The 12,426-nt window shown below is 49.6% G+C and overlaps 1 protein-coding gene across 1 annotated transcript; it reads left to right on the top strand.

The window, feature by feature from the left end:
• Positions 1–6,067: 6,067 nt before the first annotated feature.
• LOC100715799 (cytochrome P450 2D16-like) lies at positions 6,068–11,000 on the top strand. Its single transcript, XM_003470532.5, has 9 exons — positions 6,068–7,162; positions 7,955–8,126; positions 8,361–8,513; positions 8,606–8,766; positions 9,184–9,360; positions 9,543–9,684; positions 9,894–10,081; positions 10,518–10,659; positions 10,756–11,000. Exons 1-9 carry the CDS (start codon positions 6,974–6,976, stop codon positions 10,932–10,934), a joined length of 1,503 nt encoding a protein of 500 aa, XP_003470580.2. The 5' UTR covers positions 6,068–6,973; the 3' UTR covers positions 10,935–11,000.
• Positions 11,001–12,426: the final 1,426 nt, after the last annotated feature.

Genomic DNA, 12,426 nt, shown 5'->3' with positions numbered 1-12,426 from the left:
GCCGTTGATCTAAAACCACAGGCCCCGTGATTCTCTTTTGGTATCTTATCTCTTGTCTTGGAGTCAACCTAAGACTCAAGCAGAGAGAAAACCGGTGGTTTTCTGCTGTTCTCTGTCCTCTACAGAAAAAGTATTATCAGTCACTGGCCACCTTGGAAGAAATGCCCCTCCTTACTTTGGAAACATTTGATGGAAACATTTGAAATGGAAACATTTGAAACAGTCAGAAATTTTACAGTGAACACACAAGTTATTTTACAGTGGACCTTCACAGGCCATAGCTGAAATGCACAATTAATGGATGGTTGTAGTTTTCTTGAAAGTGGCTGAACTAGTGATCACAGGTGTGGAGCCTAAGATTGGAGGGTCCAAAGAATACCCTGAGTGCAAGGGAGCACACCAGGCAAACAGGTGCTCCAGTCCAGAGAGTACCACAGCCTTAGGGTACCATGGAGGCAGATGGCTGGATAACAGGGTATCACCTAACTTTAAGTTGCTAGCTGTATAAATCGACAGACTGCATTGGATGAGCAAAGCCTTTCCTCCCCTCTGGAGGGAGGGCTCCATCTGATCTCAGCTTTCTGTTTCTTACCTTTATTTCTTCACTTTCTCCCTTCCTTTAGGGTCCTCACACTGGGAAGTTTGAGAGCCACATGTCCATAGTACTTTATCATGTTTCTGTTCACCCACTTGTTGTCTTCTGTTTCTGCAAGACAAAGTTAGGTATGTGTCTCCTCCCTGAAATACTCAAGCATGTACCGCATCAACCAGAGTCTCAGAATTTTGTCTTATTGACCCATAAGTAACAGAAATCCTGAATATTTGAAACGCTGCCTCCTCAGCCATGAGATGCAAAGAGTTTTGGCAGATTTCCCTAGGATAGGCCTTTGAGATTCGCTGTTGAGTTTTTAAAAAACTCTCATGATTATAGGCTTACTTTAAGAGCACAGGCATGGAATGTCTAAATGATACATCAGGGAATATAATTCTATTAAACAGGACCAAAAGATGTTGGAACCATTGAAGCTGAATACACGTGCAGGGCTGTGGCATGGCCTGGGCATGGTGGAACTTAGAACAAGGAGACACCTCAGAGGGTAAGACAGACGACAGCTGAGGACACCTGGAGACTTTTTCCTAGCAGAGTTCTCTTAGCATTGTCTGTTGTTGCTTGGAGGGGTCCTTGAACTCCTCCCAGGTTTCCTGCATTTTCCACTCTAACCCCTTCCTTGTTTGAATACTAAATAAATTGGGACCTCTCAGACACCTTGTTTGTCTCAGCCACCAGAATTAAGAATTCTATTTTCGTCCTCTGGAACCCTAAAAATCATGCTACTTGTCTCATTTGTTTGGGACTTTGCCATGTACTCTTTTGGGAGATTGGAGATGTAGGCAAAACCCCAATAAAAAGGAGTGATCCCAGTCCCAGTAGCCGTAGCAGATCATGTTGGCACAAGCTGACATCCCCTGTGCTATGACATGTCTTTAAAGTATAAATTTGCTGTGTTTGAATCTGCTAGTTTGGCGTGTGATTTCTCAGCATTAGGGGAATGGGGCCGCATAGCACTGCTGTCCAGCTCATAGTGCTGATGAATAGAATTCTCACCTTTGAGTCCCTTGGTCCTGGAATTTTCTTCCATAACTCCAAACACACAACCCTCACCCTATTCATTTGTCTGAAACAGAAAGGAATGGGGCCCTGAAAAACTTCATCACCATTGTCAAAAACACTGTTTTGCATGTAGGATCGTTTTTACTTCTAGAGGATGCATGTAGAGAAGCAGGTATTTTCAAAGCTTGGCATGTTGGCACACACCTATAATTCCCACATTCAAGAGCTAAAGACAGGAATATTGCTTTGAGATGAAGGTCAGCTTGAGTTACATTCAGTGAGACCTTGTCTCCAAAAACATTAAATTTAAAAGAAAGTCAGGTCGTTTTGTGTTCTCTCTGTTCTGAATGTGGAATGCATCGCTGTGAGGAGGCAGCATGCAGAGAGGTCCCCACAGGGGACTGTGTCCCTTAGAAGGGACCAGAGAGGTAAATCAGTCCAGTGGTTGTGACAGGAGGCCTTGTGTTGCCATGAGGGCACTTTGGAAAGAGTTTGCCCAGATTGGAATTGTGCTTGGGACCTGCCTAAGACCTTCAGCTACCTGTATGAGGAATATGATCAAGAATGAAATAAAAGACAAAATTAAGAATGCACACAGTGGGGATTGTGAGGTCAGTGCCTCAGGATGGGCAAAGGCGAGGACTCTCTGAGGTTGCCACTATTTACTGAACACGTGTACACATTATTAGAGGGGTCAATGAATCAGGGCACAGCAGTGGCAATTCTGTTGGATTCCTGGTCGTGGTGACAGCATCAGAAAAGCAAGAAGTTCACATGCTTTCATACACCTGGGTACCTTGTCCCCCCTGTCATTTCTTCAGAAGATCTCATGCTGCCCTGGGAGTGCCAGGGCTTTAGGGACCATTGAGTTCTTAACCTTCTTATCCTGGTAAAGCAGGATTTCCTGCATTCTAACTAGCACACTAGGCATGGAAAAGTGCTGCTTTTGGATGGACCCGATGCACAGTTTTTGATTCATGGTCCTTTACAGTTTTTCCCTTTCATTTATTTGATCGCAGAAGTTGAATGACAGTGAGCTGTGGCTACAAAGCCTTTAGACAGTAAGGTTTGAGTTTCTGTGGTGCAGACTAAGAAGAAAGCAGAAGACAGAAACAAATTACTGTGAATATAGTAACACAGAACAAGAAGTGAGCCTCGAGATACTTAAAAAGGATTTACTTGTTCCAGGATATCATAAAATTGATCTCAACCTTATAGGTGTTCATCAAAATTCTACATTGGTTGGGACACAGATGATTTGTTTTGTAAAACACCTACGTCTAGAGTCCTCTTTTGGGGCATAGCCCCCTGACTATGTTTAATATGTTTTCAGAGGTGAGCAGACTACACATAGTGCAAGGTGAGCAGACTGGCTATAGACAAGTTAGGGACTTCTGTAAAATCAGGTAACACAATAGTGATCCTTAAGGCCTTATTGTACTGCACTGTTATTTTATTCTCACATCTAAAGGACTATGGCCTCTAGCACACACATTTGTGCCTGAAGCTTGGTGTCTGTTGTATAGAGTATGAATCATTATGTGGCCAACTTCATGCCCACCAATGCCGACATCGAGGAACACCTCAGGGTGTATGGTGATTATGAATTTGCCACCAGTATGGTTCTGACCCAGAAGCACAAGTGCATGGAAGTTTTTTTCTAGAGTGTAGTTCTGTGCTGAAAATATAAGGATTGTAAAAACATGTTGAAGTTTTTAGGCTGTGACTCTGTTTAACTATCATATTAACAGTGCCCTTAGTGGGGCACATATTATGACCATCTATTGATCCCCACAATCTAGGGCACAGCAAGATTCAACACAATACTTTGTTTAGCCCCAGGTTTGCCATAATCAAGGCCTGGGAACTGGTGTGCTAAGTCCCTCAGCCTCTCAGGAAAGTTCTCCTCGCTGGAGGGTCTGTATGGGTGTCAGTACAGTGGAGCAGGAGTGTATTTACTTTCTGTTTGTGGATTCAAAATATGTGCTGTAAAAGCAGCAAGTACAAATTGTGCTTGAGGGGCGGTTTCTACATTCTGACTGGAGCATAACACAGGACAAGCACTGTCTCAACCATAGATTGGTGTCAGTTTATAATTTGTGGTCCCCAACAAAATGAGCCTGTTTTGAAGGACCCGACAGAACACTTGTTTCTCTGTCTGTGCCAGGTCAGTATTCTCTGGCTGTGATCTCTTTCAGATGCTGTCTTAGTTTCCCCTTCCCTGGACACGTTACTGTACGACCACGAATTAAAGTAGGACGTGGGTCTTTAGCTCACAGCCTGTAGAGACTTGAGTGCACAGCCTGCCGTCTGCCGTGCAGGAAAGGCGTGGTGGAAGGGTTGGCAGAGAAAAGCTGCTTGCATCTTGGCAGCAGGGAAGCAGAGACGGGAGAGGAGCCAGGGAGGGACACATACTGTGCTGGGTCACAATCCGATATTTCCGCTTCCCTCCAGGCCTAACCTGCTGACAGCACATTTCCCTGTGGATTTGTCTGTGCACTACTCCACTGATGAGGAGAGCACCCCTATGCTCCAATTGCCTTTTAAAAGCTCATCCTTTAAACACATGGTATTCTTTGGAACATTCTAGATCTGAAGTATAATAAAGGTTGTGGAGCCTGCAGTGCAATGCCGTGCTGCAGAGCTGAAGAGCTGAGGGAGAATGAGCCAGGGGCCCGTGCAGAGCTCTGTCTCCTCCAGGAGGGAGAAACAGGTCTAGGTGGCACCACAGCTGATGGTCCCTGCTCTGTGAGTCATCAGAGACTGCTCTGGGGATGATGGTGGGTCCAGGACTTGGACTTGAGAGGCCAAGCTGGAGGTGTCTGTGTCCCCTGAAGCCAGGTGAAAGGGGAGTTGCCTTCCCAGGGTGGCATCACCTGTGTGATAGGTGCAGAGCAACACCCAGGCCCCATAAGGGCCTAATCACACGTGAGTGCAAAAGCCACTCCCCCAGTGTTTGGAGAAAGTGAACCAGGGGAGAGGCTGCAACAGGGATGAAAGAGGCCGTCACTGAAGCAGTTTGATGTGTTTTAGGAATACTGGATCATTTTTGCAGAAACATTCCTTGCCACCTTTTCCCCTTTTCAAGTTCCTGTGAGATTTGTGAGTCCCAGGTTGGTCTGTCCCTCGGGGATTGTCACCACAATGAAATGTTATGGGAGTTCTGTAACAGTGCAGTGTGCTTGTCACACAACGTGTTTAGCACATGTTAATTCTAGTGAATCCAGATCTGTTCCTTCTGTGTGAATTTTTTCTGCAAAGAGAAAAAGTAGGGCCGCAGGAATAGTTAGAACAGAGGGCAAGCGTACCTAGGTGGGATTTGGAAGAATTCCAACTCGGAAGATGAGGAAGATGTGACCATGGTTGAAAACAGAGACCTGTGCTCTGGAAAGGAGATTTCCTTGCAGTGTGGGCCTTTGTGCTTTGTCCTACTGGGCCAGTTTTCCTGTGACCTAGAGTGTTCCAGACACACCTGTCCCTGTATTCAGGAAGGGGGTAGAGCTTCTGTGTCACTTGCCCAGTGCTGCCACATCGTGCAGAGAAGCCTGTGCACCCTGCTGCCCTGAACGCAAGTGTCAAAGGTACAGGGGCATGAAAGTTTGTTTCTTAATCCCACAGGGATTTGTACTCCATGCTGTTATTTTTTTTCTCACAGTGTTTACTGTGACTCAGCAACAGTTTTTTCCCATGTGCTTTTTTACACAAAATACCCACTTTCCTGCCCAAGCCAGGGGAATGTCCTGTGGCTGTGCTCTGGCTGAGGGGCAGTGGGTGAGGATTTTTGATTAGGAGCAGCACAGGAGGTCCAGTGCTGAAACACATGGACTCAGCAATGTTTGGGAAAAGTCGGTGCTGCAGTGTAGTGGGGCTGGAGTGGGCAGTGACAGGTGCTGGCCATGAGGCTGAGCTCAGACTTTCCCCCCAACACTTCACCATGAGATGACGTTGTGGGCTCATGAGCGCTATGCACCATGTCATTACCAATAGTGACCACCTGGTCAAGGTGCAGGGGAAGAGAAAAGCCTGTTATGTCCTGAGTCAATCACCTTGCTGACTGAGGCGCATCAAATCAAATAGGGATGGTGCGCTGGGCAACCGCTATCTAGGAGAGTGAGGGGCACTCTGGCTCTCGTCCACTGGTGCAGTGCATGCTTCATGTGCTGCTTGGATGTGGGGAGAAATTGCACCAAAACACCATCCGAGGAGTCCAGGGGCTGCATGTGTGACCAGAGACAGGGCCCCTGAGCACAATCTCTTATCCCCACTGAGGATGAAAACCGTTGTCCCCAGCCTGGAAACTCTTCTCCAACCTCCTGTTGTGCTCTAAAAGTCTCTTTGCTCCACCCACTCACATCCCCTTCTCTAGCTGGAGCAGCTGCTATCACACAGCCTCAATATGCCCTGATGAGTTTTGCATTATGGTTTTTGTAAATTATTTTCAAGTTGGCCGGGCTTCTCAGGAGGAATCTTCAGATGACGATGTGAAACAGTGGCTGGAAAGAAAGGCACACGCTTCTCCATGGAAGGTCCAGTTAAATGTGAGTTGAAGTAAGGAGTCAAGAATCTTACATCTTTCCAAGCAAAACGCCACTTGTATCACAAAGACAAGTGGAACTGCCGTGGCTCTGATGCACAAGCTCTCTCACCTTCTACGGAGAAGAAGCCTGGACTCCTCATGGTCGAGTCCTGACATGAGCACTGCTTGGTGCTGACATTCTTCAGGCATCTGTGTCCTGGGAACAGGTCTTCGTTTCTGTCCTCCAGGGTGGTCAGATCGAGGTTCCCTGTGTGTGAGTGTGCTTGTGTGCTTCACATGGAGAAGAGGCTCAGGGTGACCTGTTTGTCTGTGGCCTGGTCAGAAAGGCTGGAAAGCAGCTGGACCTGCTGGACGTTGCTTTTGAGAATCCTTGGACACCAGTTAATCCATGTTGGACAGCAAAATTCTCCATGGAGCCTGCATAACTGTCTTAGTGCAGTGTGATAAACCATCGCACATTGCCAGAGTCCTGCTGGTTTGGCCTATCAGCTCCCTGACCTTCCCCTGCTTTTGACTGTGCTTCTTGGAGCAGTGATCCACCATGGCCTAATGATGAAATCCACATAACCAGATTGTCTAGTTCCATGGAACTTTGGGGCAAGAGCCTGTGGAACTCTTCTGTCCTTGTCCCTCTCTGTACTCTCCAGTTGCACAACGAACACAGAGGTTGTCTCACAACAGAGGACAAAGGGCAACCTTAGCTGCTTTGTAAGAGCACAGCTGGTCTGCTGCAACATGCAGGGAGTTGTAGAGTGTGCTTCAGGCTGATTAGGGTGGTAAAAGTTCCATTGGTGCAGTGGAATCCAGTGGTCGCAAAGGCAGCCATGGGGTTGCTGACTGGGGACGCACTGTTCTCTGTGGCTGTGGCCGTGGCTGTGTTCCTGCTCCTGGTGGACCTGATGCACCGGCGCCAACGCTGGGCTGCTCGCTACCCACCAGGCCCTGTGCCTGTGCCTGGGCTGGGCAACCTGCTGCAGGTGGACCTCAAGAACATGGCCTACTCTTGCTATAAGGTGAGGAAGCTGGTGGTGGAGAGCAGCCAAGGCCAGGTGACCCTCTGTCGGCCTAACAGCGGAGAGTGTTAGGTGAAGACACTGTGTAGAGAATGACCTCATAGCCCAAGAGGAGGGAGGCAAAGGACCTGTGTGGAGGAGGACTCTAGCAGAGCAGAAAAGGCTCTGGTCTTTCCATTAGCAAAGGGGCAGGAGGGCAGAGGATAGCAGGTTGAGCAGGATGTACAGCGGGACAGGTACCCGATTAAATGGGACAGAAGCTTCGTACACACCAGTCCCCTTTAGATACCTCAGAGGGAAGTACCTGGGGATGCAGGAGCAGAGCAAGATGGTCTTAAGCAGCATTTGATTCAGAAAGTTGACATTGTGAGAGGTGCTATGAGCACTGTCAGATCCTTTGGCTGCCGTGGAGTCCTAGCCCTCTCTGGTATTATCTGAGAACCTGAGTTTCCTCATCTGAAAAATGGGACAGAATTGGCTTCAATGATTGTCCTCTGCACAGGACACACTTGGGTAGTTGGCTCTAGATCTGAAGTAATCAATCTGACCGTAAGAAGGTGTGACGGCAGCATGCAGACACTAGGTGTCCGCGCGGAGTGGGCTAGAGTGCTTGTCTAGCTGGGGCGAGGCTGTCAGTGCCACCTTCACTACCATAAAGGAAAAGGAAACCGACAACAGTGCAGCTGGTTCTTCCACGTTTTGAACTGGGTCTCCAGGTCTTGGGAGTGAGATGGGGATGCACATTGTGGCGCGAATCCCAGCCTCACAGGCGCCCTGTCCCTCCACCTCCAGCTGCGACATCAGTTTGGGGACGTGTTCAGCCTGCAGTTTGCCTGGACTCCAGTGGTTGTGGTCAATGGGCTGGCGGCTGTGCGGGAGGCTCTGGTGGACCAAGGCGAGGACACCTCAGATCGGCCGAGAACACCCACTAACGAAGTCATTGGCTTTGGACCAAAAGCCAAAGGTAAAGGTCAATAGGGCACAGATGGCATCAGGGTAGAACCCCAGGGACAGTGACTAAAGGGGAAGAGGGGTTACTTCATATTGCAATTAACATCCTTGTGTTTGGGGCATAAAACCTGTAAAAGGAGCTGTAGCATTGAGGTGGAGACAAAGTTGGTGTCAGATCAGCAGGCAAGATGGGCTGATGGTACAAGGATTCCAGTACTTTCTGCTACTGACACTGCTTCCCATTCAGGGGTTATAGGGGCACCCTATGGGCCCGCCTGGCGTGAGCAGCGGCGCTTCTGTGTGTCCACCATGCGCAACTTCGGCCTGGGGAAGAAGTCTCTGGAGCAGTGGGTGAACGAGGAGGCCGCCTGTCTCTGTGATGGTTTTGCCAGCCATGATGGTGGGTGACGGGTTCAGGGACACAAAGAAGGGACAGTGCAATGAAGTCACTGGGAGAAAGGGGGCAACTCTAACATGCATTCCTACTCCCAGGACGGCCCTTTCACCCCTACGGGCTGCTGAGCAAAGCTGTGTGCAATGTGATTGCCTCCCTCATCTACGCACGCCACTTTGAGTATGATGACCCGAACTTTGTCAGGTTGCTGAAATTCCTGGAGGACTTCATGGTGGATGACAGTGCCTTCATGCTTCAGGTGCAGGATTGATGAGAATCTATGCAGGGAGTGCTTCCTGCAGGAAGGCTCTGAGAAGCTAATATGCCTGCAGAAGGGATGGGAAGAAAGCATCAGGGAGGATCACTGCAGGAAGAAAGGGCTGGTGGTGGCCAAGCAGACAGCAGTAATGGGAGAGGAGGCCCAGGCTCAGGGCTGCAGAGAGGAGTAGAGCCTGTGTCCATGCTGGAAGTGACCCATACTTATGAGATTTCCATGCTAGGAGGTTCCTGTGGTAGCTAAGCAGCAGGAGAGAGCTTTGACGCTGGCACTGTGGAGGGATTGAGGCAAAGGTGTGCAGTGCCAGGCCTTGTGTCACCATGGAGGGGGCTGGCTGTGAGATGACACCTGTGGATCTGGAGCACAGGAAGCACCCAGGCTGCCTCTGTGCTGTCACAGGTATTGAACTCAATGCCACTGCTCCTGCGCATCCCATGGGTGGCTGCCAAAGTCCTCCCTGCACAGAGGTCCTTCATGGCTTTGAATGATGAGCTGTTGGCTGAGCACAACTCAGGCTGGGACCCAGACCAGCCTCCCCGAGATCTGATTGATGCTTTCCTGATGGAGGTGCTTAAGGTGAGAGTGGGCTGTGAGAGAAGGGATCAGGGTCTGTGAGCCAAGTGTTCCGGGAGGTGTGAGGCCACGTGGGGCCTCAGCATCTTCCAGAGACCCAGTTTCTGTGCCCAGAGGTGGTGCATGGGGACATTTGAGCCATTCCTCCCACTTTTCACTGAGGCCACCCTCTCTGCCTGTCTCAGGCCCAGGGGAACTCCAAGAGCACCTTCAATGATGAGAATCTTCGTCTAGTAGTTCTTGAGCTGTTTGCTGCAGGAATGGTGACCACATCAGTCACATTGTACTGGGCTCTGCTCCTCATGATCCTGCACCCAGATGTGCAGCGTAAGTTGGGCTCAGAATGGATGGGAACTGGAAGGAGGAGAAGTGAGGACAGCTGATCTGGGAAACTCATGGTTCAAAGGAGAGGCTCCACCAAGGCTACTGAAAGGGTGATGTCCTTGTCACATGGACACAGCCTTTAACACTGGAGAATGGAGGCTCAGCGCCTGGTCTCCAGGGACTGACCTGTATGGGGTTACTTACCTGTCCAGGCCATGTGCAAAAGGAGATCGATGAAGTGATCGGACAGGATCGATGCCCAGAGATGGCGGACCAGGCCCACATGCCCTTCACCAGTGCCGTGATTCACGAGGTGCAACGCTTTGCAGACATTGCCCCAATGAGTGCTCCACACATGACATCTCGTGACACCGAGGTGCAGGGATTCCTCATCCCCAAGGTAGGACTGGCGCCCTCCTTCTCCAGAATGGCCACTTCCAAGTGTGGCAAGAAGTGTTGTGCCACCTGGCCTTGATATCACTGGTGCAGGCCAAATCTGTGTGTGTGGCGTGCTGCACACAGTGCTGCCTTGTGCTCTCTGATCCCCCAGTGTATTTGGAGGATGAATTAACCCAAGTGACGAGTTGTTGGAGGATCCTGTGTCTAGGGGGAAAAGTGGGACTCTGGGCTTCCTTGGCATCCCTGTCCTCTGGCCTTGCCATGTGCTCATGGATGGTCCTGAGAAGCTTCTGGGCCTAATAGATAGTTTAGAGGCTCCTTGTGACTCTGTACAACACCCACCTGTGAGCCTCATAGAGTGTGCTGGTGGATATTAAGTGTCAGGGTTCCTGTGTCCTGCATCTCACGCCATGTTCATGCTGTGTGTCTCCTGCCAGGGAACTATGCTCCTCGCCAATCTGTCATCAGTGCTGAAGGATGAGACTGTCTGGGAGAAGCCCTTCCACTTCCACCCTGGACATTTCCTGGACGCTGAGGGCCGCTTTGTGAAACGTGAGGCCTTCATGCCATTCTCCGCAGGTGATTGTAGTTGACCACACTTGCTATCCCTTCCAGGGTGCCTTGGTGAGGAGGAGCTCAAGCCTCAATGTAACTGTGCCCTGTCCACTCCCACAGGCCACCGCATATGCCTCGGGGAGCCCCTGGCCCGCACGGAGCTCTTCCTGTTCTTCACCTGCCTGCTGCAGCGCTTCAGCTTCTCGGTGCCTGAAGGGCAGCCCCGGCCCAGTGAGCGTGGTGTGATTTCCTTCGTAGTGTCTCCACCCCCCTACCAGCTGTGTGCTGTAGCCCGCTAGAAGAGGTGCTGTGTTCCTTCCTGTACCCAAGATGGGATGTACAGTAAACCAGTCTTGTGACTGTCACCTGGTGTCTGTGTCCAGCCCTCCTCACTGAAAGCCCATGTGTGATGCTTTCACCCCCTTGTCCAAAGCCAGCCCTGATTCCCTGCCTCATCCATCCCAACCTGATCAGTACAGTCAACCAGCCAAATGTATATACTGATACTCAGCAGTTGAGAGCTCACCCGGTGTCACCCAGAGAGACCCAAAATGGGCTTCTGAATTGGTGGCAAATCCTAGGGAGCAGTCTGAGCTCCATGGGTGATAGGTAGGGGCTAAGTGTGAAGCATTTTTCTTGGAAATAATCAGAATCTCTTGCAGGGTGCTGAATGATGTTGGTGATCCTTGAGGTCATCTTCAGGTTCAGTGAGTAGCTAGAAAATACAGTGGAAATGGTAATGTTCTTGTATGTGTTGTTATGGTTCATTACAATGACACAGTACACATGCAACTAGCAGCACTGAAAGGCACAGGGTTGGAGTCCAGGAAGACAGACACAAGGTTCAGCTGCGCTGTCTGAGCAGTCATCCAGATGGTCAGTTCTCCCAGCCCAAAGAGGCAGATGCAGTCCAGCCTCAGTGCCCAGGGATTTTCTGTAGGTGCATTCCATTGGCACAGTGCACCGACCTGCCTGGCCTCAGGATCTCAGTTTCTCTCCACTCTGGGTCATATTCCAGCAGTCCAGGGGCCCGCCTAGGCCAGCCTGCTGGCATAAATGGTGAGGTTTTGCCTACAGGATCATCTCATCAGGAGTTCTGGGCAAAAACCTTAGGGAGGTTTCCCTACTGCCCACCAAGAGTCACCTGTTTACTTTGGCACGTGCAGGGTCCAATGCAGGTGCTTCCCATGATGACTAAGGCACAGTCCTGTCCTGGGCTCTGAAACAAAATGCTCAGTCACATGAGCATCCATACTATTTTATGTCCTTGTGGAATGACACCTCCCTAGCCTTTAGCATCTTCATCCCATTTTTTTTTCCTCCTACTGATGGTCAAGCTTAAACCCTTCATATCTTCAAAGCCTTATCTTACCCATTTCTAGATGTTCTGTTCAGTGGTGTACAACATACTATGATGTACACAAAGCAGACTGACCATCTCGGCTGTCTTGCGCAGGCAGAACTGAAGCCCTCAGCTGCTTAGACAACAGCTTGCTTTCCTTTCTGTCCTACACCCTGGCAGCCACTGTTCAGTTTTCTGTTTCTGTGAATTTGACCACTACGGGAAGTCACCACAGTGTAAGCGTACACTGTTTGTCTTTCTGATTGGCTTATTTCACGTGAGCAACCTTGCTCAGGTTTCCTTCACAGCGTAGCAGATACAGTCCATCTTTCCTTTTCAGGCAGAGTAGTTTTCCATTTGTGAAGTGTAGTCCTCCGCTGTGCAGTTTCTCCTAACTTGGTTTAATTAAGAGAGAGAAACTACAGACTGAAAATCTGTCATGAACAGTT

Source organism: Cavia porcellus, unplaced genomic scaffold, assembly GCF_034190915.1.
Source record: "Cavia porcellus strain 051 isolate PalLab524CR breed Dunkin Hartley unplaced genomic scaffold, mCavPor4.1 scaffold_40, whole genome shotgun sequence".
NCBI lineage: Eukaryota > Metazoa > Chordata > Mammalia > Rodentia > Caviidae > Cavia > Cavia porcellus.
This window is presented reverse-complemented; position numbering and strand designations above follow the sequence as displayed.

Bases quoted from the DNA above. Each gene is read 5' to 3' on its own strand.
- LOC100715799 (XM_003470532.5), top strand. From the start codon at position 6,974: ATGGGGTTGCTGACTGGGGACGCACTGTTCTCTGTGGCTGTGGCCGTG. The intron at 8,514-8,605 runs GTGGGTGACGGG...TCCTACTCCCAG, and splicing joins TGGTTTTGCCAGCCATGATG to GACGGCCCTTTCACCCCTAC. The intron at 10,660-10,755 runs GTGATTGTAGTT...CCACTCCCACAG, and splicing joins CTTCATGCCATTCTCCGCAG to GCCACCGCATATGCCTCGGG.